At 30.8% G+C, this 27194-nt stretch overlaps 1 protein-coding gene across 1 annotated transcript in view; it reads right to left on the bottom strand.

Annotated features, from left to right (window-relative positions):
• LOC129965703 (matrix metalloproteinase-2-like) overlaps window positions 1–26962 on the bottom strand; it is an 89990-nt gene extending 63028 nt beyond the window's left edge. The window contains exons 1-2 of the mRNA XM_056079814.1: window positions 26622–26962; window positions 1300–1562 (exon numbers count right to left, since the gene is read on the bottom strand). Coding sequence (XP_055935789.1) covers window positions 1300–1562; window positions 26622–26843 — 485 coding nt within the window. The 5' untranslated portion in view covers window positions 26844–26962. The remainder of the gene's footprint in view (window positions 1–1299; window positions 1563–26621) is intronic.
• Between the last annotated feature and the right edge of the window lie 232 nt (window positions 26963–27194).

Below are 27194 nucleotides of genomic sequence, written 5' to 3'. Positions count from 1 at the left end.
AATAAAGCACAATATACATTTTTATTTTAATACTCGAATTTACATTCATACATAAAAAAACATAAATGAGTACGAATATGTGAGAATGCTATCTCATTTAAATGAGATTAATTTGAAGATATGTTTTTTTTTGGATTATATATAACTTTTTTATCGACTTATAGCGTTTTTTAATGATTTAATTTTAGCTCATAAATTTGATAAGTGATAACTCAAGGCTCATATGATGTATAGGTACGACGGTTAAGGAGTTAAATTTGGGTCGATTAATTATAGTTTATCCGCAAATAGATAAATGTTGATATATTTGTAAGTTTAATAAAATAGATTCTAATAACTAGTATTTACTATGCTAATAAATTTTTATTTCAAATATAAAATATAATTGCAGTTTTCTACCGATATAATAATCAAAAATCTTTTTTTTTTTCTTCTTTCATTCCTTATGCCCTCCATTTGTCAATTTAATTTATAAAGATTATCGAAATTATTTTCACCTGCACAGTTAGGAAGGAGAAAATAATCTTTGAAGCGCATCTCGTTAATTACAGACTCCATTTTTCATTCGTTATTTTTGCCACTCAAACTGTTTATTGTACAATAAAAAAAAAAACAGAAAGAATAATATTTCGTACAGTTAAATTTCAGGTTAATATATAATACGAAGTCAGAGAAGACCAACAAAAATGAGTTGTTTACGACAAAACAATTAATTATAGGAAATGTAAAATTGTATGCTATTATAGCCCTCCAATTCTGTTGTTAATGAAGATTCTAACTCATATATATAGTCATAAAATTTTTGAAATCATAAACTGTAATTATTTGCGACAATTCTTGTAAAATATGGATATTTAATATCACAGACATTCTTTACGATTTTTCACATGTAAAAATAACAATTCAATGCCACTATAATATGCGTAGTGCATTAGAAGTTAAAGATAATAAAATATTAAGGAAGTGCTTAACGTTTACCATTGTGCCCTTCACAAGGGAAAGATAGTTTGCTATTCCATTTAGATCTTAAAATTTTTTGGAAGAGTTTAATTAATACCTTTTTCAGCTTACTTCTACTCTTTTTTGCTTCAAAGGCAGCAAAATTATATAGATTTTTAGTTAGTTTTGGTCTGATTTATTAGTATAGTTTCCATGTACAGTCTATTCAGCTTTTAAACAGAAACCAAACGTTTACAGGAAAGCCCTAAATTATTTGCCCACAGGAAGGTTAAATAATGATCATTTTATAAGTAAGGAAAAATAATTCAGTATTAACATAGATTAAATGTATTTACTCACCTCCACGTGAGGTTGGTAATGGGCCACTTCTGCCCTTGTATTGCATATCGTTTGACCCTGTAGAGTCCTCCCTGTATAATATCGGACACACCACAGCGCTTACGCTGCATCAGTTCTATGGTGGCTTCATCAATGAAGCCGGTAGGTTTCAAGCCCCCATAAAGCTGCATGGTGGAGATGGCCTCCCTCAACTGACTGTCAGTCCTCAAACTCCCTGAAGCAGGGTCGGATGGGGGCAGGTACCCGTACTTGGTGAGGAAAACCTGCATAAAGATGAGAATTCATTTGTTTTCATTACATAAATTTAAGAACAAAATTAAGAGTTTTGAAGAGGAGGATGGTGTAGAACGAATTTTTTAACATGTAATTCACTGATAGTACAACAGTAATGAAAATATGAAAAACAGTGCAGTAATAACTGCACTATTACGCTGCAGTGAATAATAACTGCAGTAATAACTTGATTAATACATCTCAATGCCTCTTAAACCCACTGTATCAAATCATAATATCTGTCAACGCTCTCCCCCTCCTAGTCATCAAAAATTCGCTTCTGAATCCTGTTATCCGTTCAGCATATGATTTAAAATATAATTTATTGTTGAATTTTCATTAAAATAAATTTGAACTTATTCTCTAATACATTATTTAATGAAAACCCACTAAAAATTAGCATTTTCATCCACCCAGCATGTGATGAAGAAAGACTGAGACCTTTTATTAGGGCGTGGACCTATACATGCGTAAAGAACAGTGACAGATTATTCTATATTTTGTGACCAAACTTTTCTGTCCCTTTTTGAAAAAAAAATTTAAGTTTCTTTTTCCTTTCTACTTTCTCGTACATGGAATTGCAGAAAGACAAAGTACTGCAATTATTAAAAATTCGAATTCGAGATTTTGACGAATGTTTGACTCTCAGAGTCCGAAAAACATATTTTTAAATTTATATCTATTTGTCTATGAAAACCTGATAAATTAAAAAAAAAAACGCTTTAAAGACGAATGAAATTTGGTATATAGTCTTCATACCAAATTTATAGATTCTTATTAAATTTTGCCCGAAATACATTTAGGTGAAGTCTGTCTGTCCGAATACAAGTGAGCGTGGTAACATCAATATGTAAATTTGGTTCAAATGTATAACATTTCAATGTAGATACGTATCAAATTTGGAACCAAATCCGCCTAAGGGATGAAAGTCTGTCACTCTATATTTTCGCACGCATTTACACGCGATAACTCAAAAACGCAAGGACTCAAATAAATAAAATTTGATATGAATTTGGTTATATTAACGTCCCATTTGAAGCAACACTAGGGCTATTTTGGGACGGACCTCGTAATTTTGAACCACGGTCAGATGACGAGGACGACACCTGAGCTGGCACCCCTCTCTTCACACCACAAAAGCGGGAGGACGTTCGGTCATGACGGGTTTAACGTGCAACAGACCCCTTACACGACAGTTCTTCAGTGGAATCGGGTCACGAACCTGAAACCGGTTGCGGAGCCGAGACTTTACCACCAGGCCACCACGGCCTATTGATATGAGAGTTGTGACTATTGTTGTAATGCTGTGTTAAATTTTGACAACACTTGATTGACAAAAAGGCGATTAAAATTTATATTCAATTTTCTTCACTGTATTACGAAACGCAAGACGCATCTACGGGATTCTAAAAACTAAAAAACTTAGTATTCTGGGCATTCACAATCCATCCCCCAAAGTTCAGAATTTTATGTGAGGGAAGGGGAAATAGCATTTTTATTATAGGGATATAATTTACCGAAATGCAAAAAAGAGGAAATCGGAAAAACAACGGAACACGGAACAACGCAAACATGCAAAAGTATGAGTTAAATAGTAAATACACAGAAACAAATTATCAAAACTATAGCCCAGTTAGGTTTATTATTATTTATTTCAAAATATTTATAAAAGTAAGAAATCATTAGCATATGATTTTTCCAAAGACATTTTAAGTAAAATATTGTCAAGATGAAATTCAATATATGTATAAAGGGCAATAAATATGAGGGGAAATCCAATGCTTTATTGAAAGCATACCTCATGAATATATTTTAACAAACATTTTTGTAATGGTCAACAGACCTTTGCAACGCATTTCAGACAGATTACAATCTTATATAGATGTTTCATTGACGCGATTCAACAGACATTTCATATTTTGCTTTTGAGCATCAGTCACATTAATGCAACAAGCAACTTTATTTTGTCAACAAGATTCAGGTGTAAAAGAAATTTTTGAGATTTGGGACCACATTTTTTTAAATATAAGTATTTCTTTACAATTTGGCAGCTTTGTAAGGTATTTTCTTTGCAGCATTTTTTTTGAAGCTAGTTTTTCCTTTAAACCTGATTGTTTGTCATAATTTTTTGTTTTTGTTTGTTAAGAACTTCTGCTTTGTAGATCCTTGTTACTGAATTAAAGTTTTACAGAGATTTATGCCTATTTTAACTTTAGGATGGGCTTTTTAAACAACTGAACTGAATATTTTTTAGAAAGAGGAGTGAAAGATTAAAAAAAACATGAAAAACTGCGGATACGTGGAAGTATCATATCCCTGTAATTAGAGAGCATGCGAGGAAATTTTAGAGACCACTCTCGCTGATTTTATAGACCATTTGCTGTGTCCAATATTAGCAAGCTATAACTTATTATTATTTTTTTAAGATTAAAGAAGCCATTTATTTCAAAAAAATCCTTGAAATATTAGCTACGAAATCTGGAATATAACAAAAAGGAAAGGTCATTGCCTAGAAACTAGTTCACTTCATAAAATCTAAATATTTTTTTCTTGCAATAGATGAGAAACCATAACTTAATTTTCCACCCGAAACTTTTCTACATAGGAAACTGGTAAGCAAATTTACTCTCAAAAGTTTTCCTTTTAGCTTACCATAATTTAACATTCTTTCCCCAATTATGAAATTCAACGTCTAAGACGGGTGGAACTTGTAGAAATTATCATAAAATCAACTTTCAAAGATTGCATTTATCCCATGTTCCTCTAGATACGTTGCACCATTACATATTTCACAAGAATTGACTTAAGTTAGTTTTATATAGTCAGTGAAATACAAAATACTACCTGATGTAATAAAAGAATATACAAGTTAAAAAGAAAGAATCTTGAGTAATTATTTTCAAAACTAAAAAGAAAATTTGTGATAAAACGAGTTTCCTATAAACTGAATTTCAAATCTTTTTGCACACAAGAACACAACCTAATTTACAATATTTTATTTTAACATATTTGTTTTTATTTTCTTGTTTCTGAAGCTACTCTAAGAATGTGTTGTAACTGTCTAAAATTCGATCTTGACGATCTGATGAATATTGACATTTTAGACTCTAAAGTAATAAAAGTGTTTTTGGAATTATGTCTTTGTACATGATATCTCTGAAATACAATGAGGTAAGACTGATGAAATTTGGTGTGTAGTTCTTAACATCAAAATAATAGATATATTTCAAGTTTTCAATTAAATCCTTCAATGGAACACAATAAATTAGGACATTAACGATTAATCCATATCAAGTTAATGAAAAGGTGGCACTTCAAAATCAATCGTCAACTCGAGAAGCCAGTGAAAATTGGTATGGCGTAGACTGGGAAGCTGGTTAATCAACTTTCCAATCTGCTTCATTTCCTCTTTGATTAAATAGACTGACCAGCACTTAGATGCGATGAAAATCCATCTAGAAATGCATGGATTGGTGCTTAACGAATGTGGGTTGGAAAGAGGAAGCTGAGATAAGGTGGGGCTGTGGTGTATTTTAACAAGGCGATCAGCGTGTTGTTACAGTTACCATGAATGACCAGACAAAATTGGAATGGCATGGAATACCATTATTCCACTCATGTGGTACGGAATGATTGTGAATGACCATAGAATCGGGTCCAAAAAGATGGACTAAAAAGTGGATTGACTTAAGAGTGCCATCTCTCCACTGATGTTATGTGGAGTGTCTGTGAATGATTAACCTAAATATATTAACAAAAGAGTGGAATGCCCTGGAGTGTCAACATTTTATTGGCGTGCAGTGATGGTGAATGATGGGCGTAAAATATACCAAACATTTAACAAAACGATTTTCTTCAAATATACTAGGATTTGAGACAGACTTTAAATAAATAAAATTTCGTACCGATTTTTATAATGGAGAAAGGCAATTAGGTGTAAAATTTCAAATGAATTTCATAAAAGGTAAGACATTACAAGGATAAGACCGGTGCAAGCTGCTATTTTGATAATTAATCATTAGAAAAAGAGTTTTTGTATGATGTAAAGAAATTTTAAATGACATCAATACAGAATGTTTAGACGTATTAAACGCAATTCGAATTACTTTGGGGCCGGGATAACCTGGTTGGTAGGGCGTTGGATTCGCGGCCCTTGGGTTGCGAGTTCAAACTCCGCCGGCCAAAGACCCCTGGTGTGTGTGGTGGCTGGTGCACCTATAAAACTGTCGTGGTCACAAAGTCCTCCATGTCGAGAGTAATACCACTGGGGGTACTGCATCAGGGGTGATCGTTCTTTGATTCAGGTCTAAATTACGATCTGTGAATGAAATGCCTGAATGAAATTCGCCCCGTAAAAAGTGATTGTGACGTGTGTGTAGCTAAGTCTTACTCTTGGCCCTAGATGGCGCTACTGAAAAACAAGAGACGCACCCTTAGCTTAAAATCCCCGCCTTCTAAAGGTAGTGGGTTGTCTATGACAAGTGCCTTTAGAAACAACAACAGAATTACTTTTGACTTTAAGCCAGTGTTTTGAAAATTCACAAAAAATCGAGGGAGATCATTTTCGAATTTTTTTCAGCACTAATTAGACAATATAAATTATATTGTAGACTATCAGTCAAAAGATCGCAGTTACAGACAAATAGCTAAATTTATTACCCGAAATTAACATTATAATTTATAAGTTTTATGATTTTTTCCCCAATATGTTGGGAATTTCACAGTGACTTAATGGCAGCATCTCGGCTTCAGAACCAGAAGGTCATGGATTTGAAATATGATTTCAAAGAAGATCTTTTGTTTACGAAAGTTTGGTTTCGGCTAAATTTGTAGTGGCTTAAATATCTTCCGGGTGTAGTGCGGAAGCTTGGGATAGGGTGTTAGTTCAGGTATCGTACTTATCTTTTAACCACAGGTCAAAATTGGAGGATCCATCCAAAGATAATACAAACCTAGTTTCCAAAACGGTACATAAATTTAAATAATACTGGAAACTGCAGGCAATTTTTAGATGACAGATTATGCTTAAAAATGCTTTTTGAAAAAAAAAATCGATGTAATATTTTTCGGAATTTTTCACACTACAAATTAGTAATTAAAAAGAAAGAAAGAAAAAAAGATTCCTAAATAATTTTGTAATATTAAACTCTCTTAATGTAAAAATTGAAAAATTTGCTTCAAAAGTTATCTCAATTTGTAAGAATCTGATTTCGTATCAGCAATCTTATTCGAAGTTGATAAGAAAAAAAAGAACCCTAATTAGTCCTTGCCTAAAAAGTAAAATAGATGAAGTTGTTCCATTGTGTTTTCGGTTTTGAAAGACAAGATTCACACATGAAAGCTTTTCTTTCCGTCAAAATGATGAAAAGAAACATTTTCACTTGATTTCACGAATTATTTTAAATTATATTTAAATATATCATATCTATGAATAAAAAATTTTGTGAAAAATAAAAAATTATTTGAGGGGAAAAAATGGGCAAATTTGGACAAATGATTGTTTAAAAAATCATTGATAAGAAAACGATATAGAAGACAATCACTATCTAATGATAATTTTCACGAAGTTTAAATGTTTAATAAAAACAACTAGCTCAACTAAATCTGGCAATCAAATTATAAAAATACATATCATCAATTAAAATCTTATTCAAGAACGTGCTTTTCTACTCAATATATAATTAAAGTAAATAGACTTCTTAAAACTCTTTTACCTTTAATCGAAGCTGTTTTCTTAATAAACCAATATGCTCCTAATTATTTAAATCTTTTCTAATTATCTTTTAAACGTAATTAAAATTCATTTGATATTTATGCTTTCAAGTGAATTATTTTAATTAGACAACTAATTAAATATGGTATATAATGTCACTTTCCCCATAAAATGAAGAATCCACTTCATGGGACAATGCATTTTTTCTACTAATTATATTCTAATAATTAATCTTTTATTTCTATGAACGTTAAAAACGAGTTTATGCCTGTGTATATGCTGGCGTTTTAAAAGACAGAATACAAGATCTTCAGATTATAAATTTTGCATAGATATACTTTAAAGGATGTAATTGTCTACTTCAATGAAATTTTTAATAAATTTCAATTAATTAAAAATAGAAATAGATTCTTTTTCTATCGGAAATACCTGGAACCTTTATGAGACCAAAATGAATTTGTATCATCTAAACATTAAAAAAAATGATTCCATTCTTTTCACAAGTAAATATTCAATAACACAAACTTTTGTTGAAGGCGAAGTAATAGTATAACTGAGTACATTTTTGGTATTTCTTTGGCAATTTCGCAATGAATTATTACTTTTTTTAAATTTTATTTGACTAAACTTTAGGTTGAATTTATTCAAAAAGTACTTAAAAGTATTTAACTTTCTTATCAGAATGTTCCAATCTTGCTATCATGCAGTTGGCATGCTCATACAATACAAATTAAAAACGCATCATCATTTTAAAGTTAGAATTAATTACTCATATTATAGAATAAATTAAAAAAAGTGAAGACAACTCGTAAGACAACATGCAATTAGATGTTATATAAAGAAAATGTAGGTTTATAAAGCTTATATATTTAACACACTTAGAGAGGATCGTATGCACCAGAAAATAGAACAGGTGTAAGGCTATTAAAATCTCTTAACCTTAAATGTCTATCATAATTTGGTGCATAAAAATAACTTTTTAATCGAATCGTGAATATCAAGTTATGTGTGAGATTTTATTCAAAATAAGTACAATCAGAATTTTCGCCAAATTAACTACCAAAAACGGTTTGTTATAAATAAAGGAGTACTAAAATCGCTTTTAAAATAATTGCTATCCCTTTATATAAATACTATGTAATTTGAAAATTAATTTTTCCTCAAACTTTTTATCAGGTAATGCCACTTATTTAGAGCAATAAATTAATTAAAATTATCCGATAAATAACAATTAAGTTTCGAAAAGATTAAATTAATGTGTTGTTATCGAGAATAGACAAGTTATCAAACTTCAAAACCTCGGTCGCATTCAGAAATAAGTAGAAAATCAATTATAGAAATTACATTTTCAGCATGAGGCAAATCAAGTTAAATAAATATGTGTAACAAAAAGACGAATGTTATAAACTAATTATTGAAATTTATTTTAAAAGAGTGTGTTGCATTATCACAATTAACAATAACTTAACAAATTAATGCTTAAAAATTTCTATCAAATATATACTTTAATTATCTTTAACAGTCTTAAATAAGAAAATTAATATACTGATCAATGTGTTTAACATTTATTTATTGTTATCTATCTTTTCAATGATGTATTACATTAATATTCAATAATCTCATTTTTTTTAATTCAACTGCGAATTGCCAAAAAATTAAATTTAAAAAATCGAGAACTTCGTTAATTTATATTTTAGAATCAGTTGCCTGATTTTAATTACGTTCAATAATTAATTAGAATTTCTTATTTCAATTCACATTATTTTATTTCAGACATTTCGATAGTTTAAAAACAGAGAAATTAAAGCCGGAACTCTAATATTAAAAAAAAATATCTCAAATAACTTTGTGGTAGAACTTCCTACATCATGCACAAAAGAATGAGTTCTTCCTCAAAAACCTTTCAAATTAACGACAGAATATGTAAATAATCGCCCATTAATACCATGAGAAAGTATTCGTGAAAGTTAATTTATTGGCACACGGAATACATTAATATTTATTATACATATTTTATCTCTTACACAGACCACATTGTCTGTCACACTCTACGCCTTCAACGAGCTGTCAACGAAGATTTAAAGATCAGTGTCGCAAGACATACACACATTACTCCCTTTTTACAAGTAATCTGAAGACAAATTTGCAGCTAGGAATACACCTTCCTTAAAATTTATGTATCATATTAAAAGGCTGGAATTTCAAGAAGGCCGCACAGAGGATGCTTCTTGTTTGCCCAGATGATCATCTACGCAGCATCCCGTGGCTTTAACATCCGTCACCACAAGTGGTCCCAATTACAACTGCCTCGGAAATTACTCGACCAGCTCGTTAGATGTTTATTTTGTATTCTTTCGCCAAGGTAAATCACATTATTCATTCATCTCTAACATTATCATGGTCACAGAAATCATTAGGGGGCGAAAATTTGGCTTCATCTGGACAGATTCCATTAATTTCAGTTTTCGTCATCAACCAATCATTTTTTTCTCTCCCTACGTTGGATTGAAAGATAGCCTTGATAAAATGAAAAGGGTATTCAAATCTGGGTAACTTCGTGGATTAAAGTTATGAAGAGCAATATTTCGAAAAACAAATAAAATATACAAAATATGCTTGTCTATCATTAAAACCTTTATTCTTGTCAAGTAAAAGCTAATCGAAAGGCACTGCAAAAGTCAACCTGCACTTAAGTCAAAATCAAAGTATCCACATCTTACAGCGTTTTATCAAATAATGAAAATATGTCGTAGAAATAGGAAGGAAACTGTTGCATGGTTTCAGTGTATATGAAAATGAGAAAGTTTCAGAATTTTAGTGAATATTCAAAAATATGCTCACTTTATAATATAAGAATGAAATGAATAAATGAGTCCGTAAACAAGAAAAATATGATATTTGATTTGACTTTGTATTTACAAAAATTGCAACAAAATAGAATTTATGGTATGAATATAACATATCTTTACTACTAATAAAGATTAATGCGTCTGCATCTCTTTATCTGTGTGTTGGCGGCCTCTCTACAGGCAAACCATTTGATCTACGGTTACTAAACTTGACACATGTATTTTGGAGACCAAAAATGTGTACCTCGGTACGTTTCATTACGCCGGCGTATTGGCATAGGGGTAGCGCATGTTCCCCGTGATCTGGGCGCCATGGTTTCGAATCCCGGTCGGTTGTTCTTCTGTGTTCTATTTGAGAGGTGTGTGGATGTGTTCCCCTGTAAAAAGGGGTTGTGCAAGCAAATGTAACGCATAAAGTAGTTAAGTCGTACTCTTGGCACTAGGTGGTGCTACTGACAAAACAAGACACGCTCACTCGCTTAAATCGCTGACAGATAACTACCAGCGGCCTTGCAAGGTGCCATAAGTCACAACAACAACACGTTTCGCAATTAAAAATTAAGAGATATTTTAGAGCTTTCCCGTGATTATTTCAGAAAATATTACACCACAAAAATTTTTATATCATTTTAAAATTCTAAAATTAATTTTTTAATAATATCAGTTTTTTGCCGTATATTTTCTCCCATTTTTAATCAGTTTTATAAAAAAAACTATTTTAAGCAAATTTTGCAAAAATTTTAATTAATTCTTTAATATTTCTTGCTCATATCGTTTACATTATTGCTACTAATATTTCATTCTGAATTTTTCACATTATTGATGATCAAGATATAAATTTATTTTTTTTAATGGTGAGTAGATTTCAGTATAAACCCTTTTTTCCATAAAAATTTTTTGCATTTTGTTGTGCAAGATTTAACTTCATAATCCAGCAATGATGAAATTTTTTTAAGTGTGCCCATTGATTGTTAAATACTTCTAATATTGTAATATAATTAAATGTGCAAAAATATGGACAGAAAATTAGGGAAATACAATATATAGTGAACAGAACGATGTAAGACTTCTAAAATAACAAGAATTCCATGTCTATCAAAATTTGGAGTTTAAGAATATTTTGCCGATGAAGCCATTAAAGGCCAAGTTATATAGAATATTTAATTAAAATTTTTACCAACTAATAACCCTAGCGAGCCAGCAGGTCTCCAAAAGCGGCTAGAGTATAAATAAAGTATAAAATTAATGTAATCTATCTATTGGAGGTGTCAATGCAAATAATTGTCTCATTCAAAAGAACCCATATGGTTGAGCCTAGCAGAATTCTGTTAATTCAAGATATCTGACATTAAAATTCACAACCTTCTTCAACATTAGAACGCAAATAATTAAAAATAACATCTTACGTAAGTCATGAAGCCGCAATGGCCAGATGGCAGAATTTCGGTTTCTCAATAAATCTGATTCCAAAGAAGATTGCATCATATAGGTATATGATGGCATATACATAATACACATTCAATTCATTGGGGTGAAATATCTTTCTTCATTATGAAATAAAAGATGATGATATCAATTCTAAAACAGTCAAATCTCGCTTAAAGAGAATATCACATAATGTGAAAAAAAAGTGCCTTTCTTAACGAGCGATGCTTCACAGAATGAATGGCGAAAAGATATCATGTCATCACATGTTGGTTTAGTTTAGTTATATTAGCGTCCCGTTGTAAAGCAACACTAGGGCTATTTTGGGACGGACCTCGTAACTTTGAACCGCGGTCAGATGACGAGAACGACACCTGAGCTGGCACCCCCCTCTCCACGCCACACCACACCAGCGGGAGGACGTTTGGCATAACAGATTTAACGTGCAACAGCCCTTCGGTCGAATCGGGTCTCGAACCTAAAACCCTACGGCTCACAAGCCGAGACCTTACCACCAGGTCACCGCGGCCTCATCACATGTTGGATCATCTGTGTTGACAGCTTATTTGAAGAGAGTCCTTATGGCAGAAGTTTTGGCCAGATAGCATTGTCAAACGTGACTCTGAGGCCAATGGGGCTTTAATCGATGAAATTGTGTCTCTGGTTTTAATTATGGGACTAGAGGTGGATATAATGGATGGATGGGATGTGGTGGATGTAGTCGAAGAACATAGTCAGAACTACCGAGGAACTGCATTCTGCGTCACATTCAAAAGTTGAAGATATTTGATCAAAAGAGAAAAAAATAATAGAGAAACAAAGCAAAATCTTTCAGAGAAATAAGGGAGATGCTGAAATGCATTGTATGTTGAGAAGCATTACTCTGATAAGGCAGAAACTATGCGCGCTACAAATTCATTTAAAAATAATACTGTGTCTCATTTTCGCCAACTTCTGAAACATAGCCAAGAGAAAATGTCTAAACAATTTTCTTGTAAAAAACATGCATTATTAATAATAAATAGCATTATCATAAATTTGAGTATGTTTTTTTTTTTTTTTTTTTGGAGTAGGAAGCATTCTCTTATTTTATAAAGATTTCTATGTTAAAAAAGTTCCACTCAATGAGTGTTTCCCATTAAGAGTAACATTCTGAAACAAATCTTGCTCGTTAAACGAGGTTCCCGTGTGTCTTCTTTATCAATCCACTGTTATTCACTGCTGTGTTGTTACTCCCGAAACTGCATGTATTTAACTTCGGAATAAGACGTCAAGTTAAGTAATTTAAATCGTATTTAATTAAATTTACAAGATAACTGCAATGAAATTATTTCGATGTAATTTTGATTAATGGTCGATTTTTAACCCTTTTTCACATTTGGACATATATATATATATGGGGTACAGCACATATATATGGGTTCGACAAAAATAAGTATAAAAACTGAAATTTAATAACGCATATGAAATGTAATATTTTCACATTCTTTATATTTTTAATATAAAAACATACTAAAATTACAAAATAATATGTTCATGGTGTATTCATTAATGATATCGGCAAAGTATTGCCATATTTGATGCTTAATTATCTTGCTTAATATGGTGGAAGAGCAAGCAAGATAAGTCTGAGATTTATAAATTCTCATTTTCTATCCCATACATATCATTATAAAAGCCCTTTACGGTGGTGGATGATACTATCCACAACTACTTTACTACTTTGCAAAGTAAAAAATATCTCTAACTAAAAATACACGTACGAATTTTGGATCTTTATCAAAATGTTGAAACGGTATTAATTAGTTACACTGATATTTTGTTAACAGTTGAATATAACTTTCTTTCATGTTCGAAATTCTATATTGCAAATAAAAACAGAAACTATACTTTAAAAAAATCTTTTATTAGAAGTTATTATTTTTTCGCTGTTTAATAATTGTTTCTCTTAAAATAGTTACAAGCATTTTCTAAATTTCACTGAAATCAGTATTTTTCATTTACTGCACAGATTTCCTAAAACAGGGAAGGGAGAAATGTATTATGGGGATTTTATCTCAAAAATTTCGTCTTCAGATGTAAACATTGTTATCTTTCATCATCCGATGACGAAATAATTTGTCAAGAAATAAGGAAAACAGCTGTATCTTTAAGGAAAAATATCAGATATGTCTGCAGCACGTAAAATGATTGGGTGCTTAATTTATATGTAAATAGATTTCTCTCTTTATGTGAATTTTTAAGTACAATTTCCTAATTCAGAATGAAACTCTGTTATATCTCTATTTAAAGGTTTACTTCAAATATTCAATGTGATTTTATTTCATAGAGAAGTAAATGGATAGTTTTAAAAGGGTTAAATTATAAAAATAAAATTGTTTGTGAAAAAAAATGTAGCATATTATTTGTAGTTAGCATTCTTATGTTTTTTTATATTTACTCATACATTTATTTTATCAAAAATACATACTTCTTGTCTGAAAATAATTTCTTTTTTAATACCAGTAATTTTATAATGGTAACATAATTAACAAAAAAACTTTAAATAAAGAATAAGTTATAAAATATCTGAGAGATTTCTCATTTCATTTTCGAGAACACTATTAAATTTAAATTTAATCAAAGTATATATTCTTAAACAGATTCAAAATTTGATACAATTTTAGTTTAAGGTTGACAAGCCTACTATCATCTGTCTAATTCTTTGTTTATATATGCATCCACATATCAAAGGAAAAAAAAAACATTTCTTTTGAAATTCCGATACTATTAAAAAACGAAGTACCACGTATCAACACAACAATACATTTTTTCTGTTTATTGAACAGATTATTCCCTATAATTTTTAAGCTGCTAACACATATTTTCAAACAAAAATGAATTGAATTTATATTTCAAAAGTTATGAAGCACAATCGGAAATATTTGAAGGGGCCGCGGTCGCCTGGTGGTAAGGTGTCGGCTCGTGAGCCGTTAGGTTTCAGGTTCGAGACCCGATTCCACCGAAGAACCGTCGTGTAAGGGGGGTCTGTTGCACGCTAAATCCGTCAGGCCGAACGTCCTTCCGCTGGTGTGGAGAGGTGGGTGCCAGCTCAGGTGTCATCCTCGTTATCTGATCGCGGTTCAAAATTACGAGGTCCGTCCCTAAATAGCCCTAGTGTTGCTTTACAACGGGACGTTAATATAACTAAACTAAACTAAGCAGAAATATTTGAATAACTTAATATCACATACCATTTCAGGTGATGTACAATACTTCCCTGTATTCATTCATAAGATAACATTAGAAACGATAAAAGTAGAGTAAAAAGAAGAATGCAAAAAAAAAGGCGAAATATATTTTCTATTGAATAAGTAGACAATGGGCTATAAACTGGCCTTTGTTTCCTGCGACCAATCAGTTTTAAGTTTCGATAGGCGTTCTATATTATGTAACGGTTGGGTGATGGTTGAAGTTGCCACAAAGTAAACAGAAATCAATTCTTTAAACAAACAATAGCACTTATTGTCGTAATAAATAAAAATGCCTTTTGTTCTTCAACGCTTTGCAGTGCCCTTTCAGATAGATTAAATTAGTAAGACATTTTTTACAATTATTCTTTTTTCTTACCACTTTTTATTGTTATTAGTAGTATAGACCTTGCAGCAAGAAGCTAATTAATTGCCATAAAGTTGCCTTAATGAAGAAATATGAGGCTTTTTATAAGTATGTTACCTATTTTGGAAGAATTTTTCAGAAATTCGAAACACGTTTTATTCTATACTTCATTTTTAAGCAGTATACCTCGTGTCTCAGGAAAAGGCAACTGATGGAGGGCCTTAAAATAGACAAATGTATTTTTTGAGAGGAGGAGTAGGATGCGAATGGGAGAGCAAGATATGGAGAAATAACGGAGTTGTATCACAAATGACTCTGCTGACGCCTCCTAACGTATCAAAACAGACCCGGCTAATATTCTATGATTCCGTTCACCTAACTTCTTCTGGGAATCAGAGAATATTTTGAAGTTTTTGAATTAAACGACTAACAAAAGGTAAACATATTTTGGATGATATAGTGAAAATTGCAATTATTGTTGTTTTATTTCTTTAGCATTTTAATCACACGGCTTATTGTTTAACTCTTTCGCGACGGGAAGCGCAAACGCGTGCTTATAGCTGAGGCCGGCAGTCTCTTTTACGAATGTCTGTCCAGGGCTGCTCAGTTAAACATTTTCGAAGCTTCAACTTTTTAACGGTAAAAAGAGAAAAATTCAAGCCTGCATGATCTAATTATCCACTAAAATCTGGACTTCAAAACCGAAATACCTCATACTGGAGCGAAAAAAAAAACCGCCACTGCTTACTATAAACAAATACCACGTGTGAATTTAAACAGCCTTCATAAAGCATGCTATTCGGAAACATTCATTTTCCCTTATGTTTATATAATCAAAATACAAACCACGTATATGTGAGTCATGCTACCCTCATTTTGAGTAGAAGGTCAAATCTACATGTATCTGAAACCATATGGACATACAATGCCATCTAGTGCCAAAAGTTATAGTTTTTGAAATGTTCCTGGACATTGCCACAAATGTGTGACGGCCGAGAATGAACGAGAAATTGCTCTGGCACGCCAATAAGTGTGTTTCTTGCTGGCACGTGTATATGACAGTCGGCGCGGAAGGGTTAATAGCATCGATTGATAGAAAAAAATGCTGTTATTATATGAAATTATCTTTATTGTTTTTAACTATTCGCCCAAGAAACTCAATAGATGATCCTCAAAATAAAATTTTTCTTCAATAAAATGTAAATTGTAATATGGCAAATTAAATCAAATGGCTATCAAGAATAATGATATTTTATTAAAAAAAACTTTTCACTTTCAGTTTTTCACGTATCACAAATCAGCATTAAAATAACAAATTAATTTACCACTTTTTTTTTTACAATTTTTTTCCTAGTGCACATCCTACTAGTTCACTTGTCATACAAATTTATGTTTCTTTTATATTAGAATAGAGAAATAATACTTAAGAACAAATGCTTATCAATAGCTTTGTATTCGGCATTTAACATTTCATAGTTGTAATCTTTCTTTTTTTTTCTTTTTTTTTTTTTTTTTACTTTTTTAAATGTCTGGATTGAAATTGTAAAACACACTCTTGCCTCTTCAATAAGTTTTGAAATTGAAATTTTAAATAACAAATTTAAAAATTCTTAGTCAATTAATAACTTAAGTTTAAATTAAGAATTAACAGAATATAACTTATTTTATGCTAGTTTAAAAAATTAATCCTTTCGAATTTATATATTTAGGGAGCTTCAGAATTCAAGGAACAAATATCAAAAACTAAGCGAGTACACTACAACAGACTGAAATGTATACAAACAAGTGATTCGTTCAAACATAAACACACACACACACACACATACACACAAAAAAAAACAGATGTGAAAGAAAACATAAATTATTTACTTACACTATAGTTCAAAAGTAATATTTAACACTTTTCAACTATGCTGTAAATAAATAAATATTCAATACTGTAGGTGAAACTATTTTTAGCAGTTTAACAATAACTGTTCAAAATTGCTTCGATTAACAATAACACATCCATGGAAACGTCGAAAGAGTGAAGCTGCGAAATATCAAAGATACAATGCAAAGATACTCGCAAATCGATCCGAAATATAGCAAGTATTCCATTGATTTTTCAAGCGTGCATAAATCATGGTGAATTTGATTTTGAATAATTATTCTAAAAAATTATTATAAATTAGCCCTTTTAACAATGCTGTCATTAAATAATTTATGTGTCTTTTTATGTCTAGATCCGGTGTATGTTCATGGTTGGATTTCTTAAGAGGCAGATACCTACGGCCCCTGGGTTGAGAAAGATAGCAGACAAGTTGATTAAACATGTTATTTACCCATTTGTCATTAAATGAATTTGTAAAGGGAACAAATCATATAAATTATAAAATATTTGGATTATAATAACATTTTATAAACATTTTTGATCAGATTCCAATCTATTTGAATACATTAGTGTATCACGTTCACCTAATTATTAACATGCGTACACACATAAAGGCCGCGCAATCATGAGTTATAATAAATATATTTAAAAAACATATACATTTTCACGAAGCTACTAAAACAAAACAAAAAAAAATTTTTATCATTAGCATGCTGAATAAGTTAGAAATGTACTGAACTGTGAAACAAAACTGAACAGCTCATTAAATGAGAAGCTCTCATAACGTGCATTATCAACCATTGCAAAATGCCTAATCTGTGTGTCTCAAAGCATTATTTGTATCCATATTCCCAGGGGAAGCACTTAAAAATTGGGGAGGAGAGTGAATTCATCGCCCAGGTGGGTACAAAAATTATGTAGTATGAATACTTCCAACCGATAACTTAACGTATCTCCAACGGGAGGGGTTGTACCATTGCCGGTGATGGCCCTCAGGACTCAATTATAGTAATCACTTATGCTATCGGGGAGTCCAGTCATTCAGATTTTATTTGTGCCTACAGGTAGGTTGGAGTAAGCCGGCGTCCTGGCATAGGGGTAGAGCGTCTTGCCCGTGATTTGGGCGTCCTAAGTTCGAGTCCTGGTTTGGGCATGGCTGTTCTTCCGTTGTTCTATCTGTGAGATGTCTGAATGTGCCCTCTTGTGAAAAGGGGTTGTGCAAGCGAATAAGTGATGCGTGAGTAGCAAAGTCGTACCATTGGCCCTAATTGGCGCTACTATAAAAAAAAAGAGACGCTCACCCACCGGCTTAAAATTGCTGTCTTCGTAACAGCAAGCTTGTCCATGGCAAGTGCCATTAGAAACAACAACAACAACAGGTTAGAGTAATCAGCCATGATTATAGGCATACGTACACTCCTGTGCAAAACCAAAAGGAATGTTCTTCAACTTTCTCTAATGTTTGTGCAATATAAACCTTCTTTCCGGTTTTACTTATAAGAAAATCGTGGGGTTGTAGAGGAAGGCGGTACATTTCAAAGATCAAGAGGATGACAAAGTAAGAGAGATCCTTCCCAGAATTTTAGTGCAAATGATCTAATATGCCGCAATATGTAGAACAATGAAAAAAAAGCAAAGTATGAATTTTGGAACGTCTTCCTTTCCACCGACTGCCTCCAAGTTTTAATAAAGATCTGCAATTTTGTTGATAAGATTGTATACGAAATTTCATTTATCTATTTCGTTTTTTTCTTTCAGTTATCGCATTAACGACATGGTCAAACTTTTCACGGATTTGCTGTAAAATTTAATAAGAATCTACATTTCCGATAATAAATGAATATACAAGGTTTCATCTATCTAGCTCTTTTCCCTTTTCAGCAACTGTGTTGACAAGCACACAGAAAGACAGGCAAACTTATACGTATGATATTAGATATCTACAGATATGGTATTAAGGTTATATACAAAATTTTATCCCTCTAACTCTATGCATTTTTGAATTATCGTGTTCAAAGACATAAATTCCATTATACAAACTTCTGAACTTGAAGCCGTGATGGTTCTCAGTCAATTTAAGGAGCATAGTCAGCCATCTAACTCTCCGACTCGACACGAAGGCACACAGATTTAAACCATAAAACTGAATGACCGGACCACCGCAACAGCAACATTGGCGGGAACTGTGGTTGAGTCCTAAGGGCCGCCACCGACCACGGTACAACCCTCCCTGAAGGAAGTACGTCACGTCATCGATGGGAGGAGTCAGATCCCCCACCTATCAGTGTACCCCTCCAGGGTGGCGAGATCCAACCACCATACCGGAAGCATCTCATCCTCACTTCGAGGTGTCCCCCGGGGGTCATTTAATAAGCATATGTGAAAGACATGAAGACAGACAGACATAATTCCAAAAATGTATTTTTCAGCCTCGGGGAGATTAGATTGATCAAAATACCCAAGTCAAATATTTTGCTCAAGCCTTTTGTATATACTTCGTGCACTAGTAAAATTATTGAGACACGACATGTAAAATTTTCCCTGTGAATTTTGGAGCACTTTGAATATGTTTTTCGACTTATTCCATAAAGGGCTATGAGCTATAATTTGAGTATAGTTGCTCTGAACTTTTGTGAATATAAAAAAGTTTCTGAACTTTTTAAAGAACTGTTTCTGAAAAGTTTTTAAGTTTCTGAAATTTTGTGAATATAAAAAAAAAAGCCTTCATGGGAAAAATAATAAAAAATTATATAATATTTTATATGTTTCCATGAAATAATAAATTATCTGCTCTCTTTCAAAAGCAATTTTCTTCGCTTTACACCGAAATACGAACCGTAGAGATTCAAAAAATTTGAAACGAACACAACATTTTTCAAATGCTCTAAATATCTACTTAGTCCCTCTTATCAACGTATTCAGAATTTTAACTTTTAAGGCGGCGATGTAACCTTTTCTCATTACGATAAAAACTGAATAGCAAGTTATAAGTCTGCATTTTCACTGATAACGATGCCAGACCAATTATCTACACTTACTGATAAACTCGTGACCAAAACCAGATTAAAAACATGTATAAATTCACCAGACGGGACTTCTGGTGATTACTTTAAAAGCTAATCTAAAAACTACCGCATTTCTTTTTTGAAAGAAACAAATTTTAGTATAATCTAAACCTAAGATTTCACTTTGTGTAAGTCATTAAAAAAAAGTTTCTTTAAAAAAAAAAAAGATAACACATAAAGCAATAAGCGGCAAAGTGTATCACTAGTCCAAAAAAAGGAAGAAGCATTAATTTTTCAATAAAAATAGCGCCTAAAAGAAACCGACGGGGGGAAAAAATAGTTTTTCCTTACTCGATACACTTAAGTAGATCTCCAAGTAAAGAAGAGCGGTCTTCAACAGGGATTATTTTTTATGAAGGGCCTTCTGAACGCAAGTAATCAAGTTCTAAAAGACATGTGTTTCTCTTCTTTCCGGTAATCTGTCAAATTCCGGTGTGAATGAAAGATACAAGTTAGAGACTTTTCTTTGACGAACGTGATGAAAAATAACTTCATGTTCTTTATTAATTTTTTTTTTTCAGAAAATGCTAACTTTAGAGGAGAAGTTGTAAGAATGACAGTTAAAGGACTTTCTGCAATTATATAAAAAAGAACAAAAAATCATATTTTCTCTCAAATTTCCATAATAATAGAAGGGAAAGAGTAGAATAACTGTTTATATGACATAAATTGACTAATATTTTATTTTTATGACAATTATATGTATGAAGATTCAGAATTTGTGACGATTTTTAAAGTAACTCATTCCACGACGAAACACTGATGGGAAAGAAATGTGGATATTTATCATTTAAATATGAATCCATTAACTATATTTTATAAATAAATGTTGGAAATGAACATTAGGCATTTTCATTTTTTGCAGTTGTTTTACTTAAAGTAACCGACTACGTTCGAAGGAATATTTTTGAACAATTGGATTTTTTTTAAAACTATTTATGGTTTTTAGATGTATTGTCAATTATAAACACTATAAATACAAAAAAAATTATTTGGAAAATTAATATATTTTGAGAAATAGGAAAATTTGTAGTAAATTTTAATGAAATTTAACCAAAACGGTTAACATTCTACACAAAATTGTAATGCAGCATTCCTATTTTTCTTTGTACACAAGTTATAGAATATAATGATGAATGAAATGAACCAAAATTTAAGAAACATTTTGAGATGCAAAGAAATTATGGGTAAAAATATACGTATATATACATTTTTTCCATAAATTTACAACTTAATTTTTCTAAAAACACCTATAAATGAAAAAGTATTTCACCAACAATAAAATTTTTGGTTCATTTCATTGCCCATATTATTTAAAACACACGCTGAAATTTTTATGTAAATACCTCTATTAGTTTTTGAAATATCATGTTAACGGTGGATAATTTTTATGAAAATTGAAGTTTGAGAAAATTGAAGTTAAATCATTTTTTAGCAAAACTTTTTCTTTAAAATTCTCCTGGATGATAGGTCAGACCTTCTTTTTCCTAGAAAATGCTATTTTGGAAAGAGGAAAGCCTGAACTACAAGAAATAATAATAAAAAAAAGAATTCACCAATGTGGTCGATAACCAGTGTTTTCAACGTAGTCGGATACCTAATGCCTACCAAGAATTATAACACGGCATCATAACAAATCTAAAATAGCGGAGGTATTCTCGCCTTCCCCCTTTTTTAAACTCTTCACATTAAATTCAGATTCTCTGGACTGTATAATAGGTTCAGACTGCCTTAAGCTGAAAGGAATCAAATGTGTATTTTGTACATTTTTCTTATGATCACCAAATTCAAAATTTGATAACACATCTACAATTTTGACTAAAAAATCACATATTCTTATTCATATTTCCGAGAATATTAGTTTTTATTTTTAATTAGAACCAGTCACCCCATTACCACAGAACTAAGCCGTACAAACAGGAATTATTGTGACTGACTGTTATGCTCATTAATTATTCAAAATTTTACATAAGAAAACAACTGCAAACAAAAATTCAAAATTCAAACTGTTGGTAAAAAGGCTAGAAATATTTTCCATCATTTCTTTTAATATTTTTAAATTTCCAGGGTATTGTAATATTGTGTTAAAATTACAATACCCTGTACGTAATGAGGCTTCCACTAATTTCTTCGAGTTCGATACGTTCTGTTATGAAGTGGTAGATTGAACCTATTTCCTCACATATAAATGTGTTGTCTATATTATTAGTAAATTCTTATGCAATTCTTATGTCACATATGCAAAGAAAAGCGATCTACAGAATGTCATATTTTAGCTATAAAATAATTGTAAAATTTCATCCGTTTGCGTATATGTCATCGCATTTTATTATTTCACATGCATCCTAATGAGCAAACAAATAGACTTTCTAATACTGAATGTCTTTTAAAATTTATTACATATCAACAGTTTAGATGCAACGACCATAAGCTAAATTTTAGCCATTTAGTTAGTTCCATGCAATGTCAATAAATAATTATTTTAAAAAAACCCGAAGAATTCTGCTTCCCAACATCTATTTTACATAGAAAATGGTAATTTAAAAAGATAAATCAAGCTGATGGAAAAATAGTGAGAGTAATCATCGGTTTTCGAAATGATATAATTAATAAACTCTTCAAATTAATTCTTTAATAATTCTTCCCAATGGTAATCAAGTGAGAACTTTAAAAGAATCATATATTAGTTGTTATTTTTAGGCTTATCATTTTCCGTCAAAAGCCAATAGATACAATGCAAAGTTCGTATTAAGCAGTAAAAGGAAAGAAGAATTTAATTGCATGAGGACACTGGATTGGCAGATATGGTGCAGAAAAATCAGTCACTTTTAAGTGGCTCTAAAAATCTCTTGACTTCACAGTTTGCCTTTTCTTTGAAGTTATATTAGAACAGTAAGTAAAAGACAACTTTACCAGTAACATTTGAATAAACTTTAAAAGTGTTTTACGAACCTTTAACGAATATAAACAAAGACATGCAACAACATCTGTTGGTAAAATTAATCAGCTGTAGAAATGCGAATTGAGAATCAAATGGAAGATATTATATAGAAAAATAAAAATTATTCGGAACAAAATTGGAATTTTTTTATTTCATTTTTCTAAACCATTCCATTTCCATTTTTTTAAAGATATTGTTCCATCTTCATAGATGAAATGTTTTTTTTTTAAATATAGCAAGTTTTGATCATTGATTATTATGCTATTATCCGAAAAATTATGTCGTTCATATCTTTTTCCATTCTATAATTCTTTAACCGTATCAATTTAAATCTTTTAAATTATTTCTTTACATATTAATCTATTGCAGAAGTGCCACTGTCCTAGAGACAGAAAGATATTTAAAAATTTGGGCATTTCAGCTTTATTCAATAATTATTAATAGAAGGATACGCAGCACATATCTTTAAAATTGTTGACAAATAAAATCAAGGACAAATAAATAATCTTTCCTCAAGTTTTATTCCATAAAACACACATAAATCGCTTTTTTCTTAAAAAAAATAAGGAAAGATTAATGTTTATCTTCCCATTACAATATTTCATCTTCTCCTCAAGTGATGTAAATATCAACAAAAGCAGATGAAGGTCCCCATAAATCTCTTTAATACTTCGTACGTGGACAAGAGAACGTTTATTCACCGTGGAGTTGAGGAGTTCACTGACTGATAGTGAAACATTGAATGAAAAGGCCGTTTTTCTATCAAGTCCACTTGATATGCTCTCACAAACAGAAATGCTGATTAAAAATAAATATATCGGCATGTTGCTTGTAGATATGAAAATATGAAGAAAGTAGGTCGATCAGTTTATTAGGTGAAATTTTCAAATGAATCTTTTGAATGTAACTGGCTTACTGGATTTTCCAGCAAATATTTTAAAATTTCAGATTTTGATAGCTATAATACTCGTACTGTTTCAGGAGCCTTACACTGTTGTGTATATTTTGCAATTGGCATCTACAATTTTCTGTCGTCTCGAACAAAATCTGTAATTTAATTTAAAACAGGAAATGGTTAAATTTTTAATTAATCCAGTAGCATGCTTTTTGAATCGAAACTGTCATAAAAAAATATAAGAACAAAACAAAAAAAATTATTTCTTAAGTTTTGGATATTTTGCAGAACACGGTTCATAATTTATGTAGTATATCAGAGGACCATTCAATAATTTTCTCATTTAATAGAAAAATTCAGCATAATAAAATAAGAGAGCAAAACATCACTAAAAGAATGATAGTATAATATGCTTAAAGATGTGTGCAAACCTTGAATGTGTGAAAATATATATTAATTATTCAAAAAATTTATTAAAAGCATGCCTCATACTGAAACCTACTCAACACGGAAAAATAAGACGAATCTTTATATTTTGATCATCAACAAAGGAAAAAAACAAACAAGAAAAAATATTAATAAAAAGAATGAAAAAGGGTTTAAATTCACTTCAACAATGAAATGTATTATTGCAAAATATTCTTAAACTATTTTAAAAATTAATTAAAAATTAAAAACTAATTATAAGGTAAAAAAATATGGGTATAACTGAGAAGATATTTTTTTGAGATTTAAGACGTTGTAAAAATCTCTTTTAAGCTATAATATTTTCTGAAGTTCTCGAAGTAAAACATAAAAAATTTCGCTTCATTCTTAATTAATTAAAATTTTAATTAAAAATTCAAAATATATCACCAAGTGGCTCATTTTAACCGTCCAAAGTATATTGCCAGGTTTGGTGTGTATGTCAAATGGTGAGGCCTGAAGAGCGTTAATACACACACATGCTTCTTTATTATTAGTAGAAATATGCCCATATAATTTTCAGTTCAAATTTCAAATTAAAAAAATGCAGAGGGACCAAAATTTTATCAATTCACATCCATTTTAGTAGATATATGGATTTTTACAAGAAATGGAGTCATTCGAATATTCTATTTTTAAATTTCTAAATATTCAAATTCTAAACCAAACAGAATGTGGAAAATATTCTAATTTTTTTTTTTTTTTTGCTCAATTTCATATGAATTAGAATGTGAATCATCGCACTCCTTTAAAAACAAAAGGAAGTAAATAAAAAGATTAGAAATGAATAACAGAACTTCTTTTAATTATCATGAAAAAAACTCTACGAATTTTTTCTTGGAAATGCGAATTCAATAGACAAGATGAAGCTAATGAAAGACATATGCCAAGTAACGTTTTAAAGACCTTGAAATATTACCAAGAAGAAGAGCAATGGCTCATTTCGCTGAGCATCTCTTCAATGTATTTAAAAACAAGAAATGATATTGGCAAAGATTCAAGAGTTGTAAGCATATTTTTTCCCTTCATTGCACGATAATTTCTTTTTTATCAATTCATATCATTTTTAGGACATTGAACTGCGTAGAAATATGAAAAATTAATCGCTTTATATTGGATGTAAAATTTCAGAAACATTTTTCTTTATTTAGCAGTTTTACCAAAAATTAATTTTTTAATAAAAACATCCAGAAATTGTTAGAAATTTTAATTCCGAATTTCAGATTTATTTTTAAACTCTTTTTAATATTTTATTATTGAGGCAATGAAATAATTTTTAATTACAGTATTACCTTGCTTTAACGATTATGTTTTCTCTATACTTATCTATCTTCTAAAAAAAAGGTTTAGTGGTTTCCTGCGATTTATATGTCGTCCTATCCCCTAAAATCCTACAAAAGGTGCAAAAGCGAGATAATCCTATGCATATTTTGCTATATTGCCAAATGTCATTCCTTAATTCTACATGAAAAATAAATAAATTATCGATATCAAAAGTTAAGACACTCAGATAAAGAGACGTTAATTTTTCTAGCAGCTCTCGAAGTCTAATTCAATATTAAATAGAAATTCTTTTATCATGAAATTTTTATACTAAACATATCGATCTGCCACAGTCCAACAATTGATTCATGTTCAGTAACCGGCTTATCATTTAAAGTGTTCTAGTAGATTTATTTATAAAGTCTTTTGAGATATGTGTTTACTTGATTTGTTTTATTTCAAATTGTCCTAAACATGAGCATTTAATGTATAGTAAATAGTCTCTCATTATCAAAATACAAATATGAATTATGGCGATCATTTATAAGCATTAATTTAATTCACAATATACTTAACTAATAAACTAAAACAAAAAAAAGCATTTCTTAACTTTTAAATAGTTTAAAATAAATTAAATTCCTTAATTCTTACTTTCAAATAGTATCAAAATAAATTAAAATTTGGAAACTTTAATCGGAACAATTTAAGAATAGTTGTATTTGACTTCAGTCAAGAAGTCAAAGTTCTTCTCCAAAGGTATTAACGAAATTAAAACATTTTTATCAGAAAAAAAATGTAAGCAACTTAGAACAAATTGCCATTATTATCATTTTCACTTCATCAAAAATTAAAATTAATTTCTCCAAAATAATCAATCATAAGTCAATTACAGTTTATTTGGAACCTAGAATATCATTCGAACAGCATTTTAAAATTTACAAAACAATTATAAATTCTACTTACAACCATCTGAGAAACAGCAGAATTCGACAGATTTCCCCTGTTTGGCGCGATAATCGGAAGTCCTTGGCAAACGACTGTCAGCAAAGTAAGAGTTATGAAAAAAATTGTTCGTTTTACGCGACATAGTTTCTTAATTTTTTTCTGCACTTTAACAACAATGGAAGAAGTGACTGATGATGATATTGTTCCACGGACACTTTCTGTCCCTAAAGAGGGGCACATAACCGGGCATATTCGAGCTTCGCATACGGGCGAAGCCTCGTGGTTACTCCAATCAAATATCAACAAACGATTCTACGATTCAGAAAGAACCTACTCCACTCTCCTCCAGATGTGAAGTTCGGAATTATTTGGCGAGAGACTGAACGAACGTTGGCGCGGTTCATTCGGGAAAAGGAGGGGATTTTCAGATAAGAACTTTCCTTCTGTAAATAATGATGTTATTTGCTTGATGCATAGTGATTAAAATTCTTCCTCGTTTTTTTCATTTGTAATTTGTTCGATGATTATTGAATGAAACAATATTTTAATTCAGTATTCATTTGTCCCGCTTTATTATATCGGTTTTAGCCA

The sequence above is a fragment of the Argiope bruennichi genome, chromosome 4 (genome assembly GCF_947563725.1).
Source record: "Argiope bruennichi chromosome 4, qqArgBrue1.1, whole genome shotgun sequence".
In the NCBI taxonomy this organism is placed as follows: Eukaryota; Metazoa; Arthropoda; class Arachnida; order Araneae; family Araneidae; genus Argiope; species Argiope bruennichi.
Note: the sequence above shows the minus strand (reverse complement) of the source record. Positions and strands in the feature narration are given on the sequence as shown.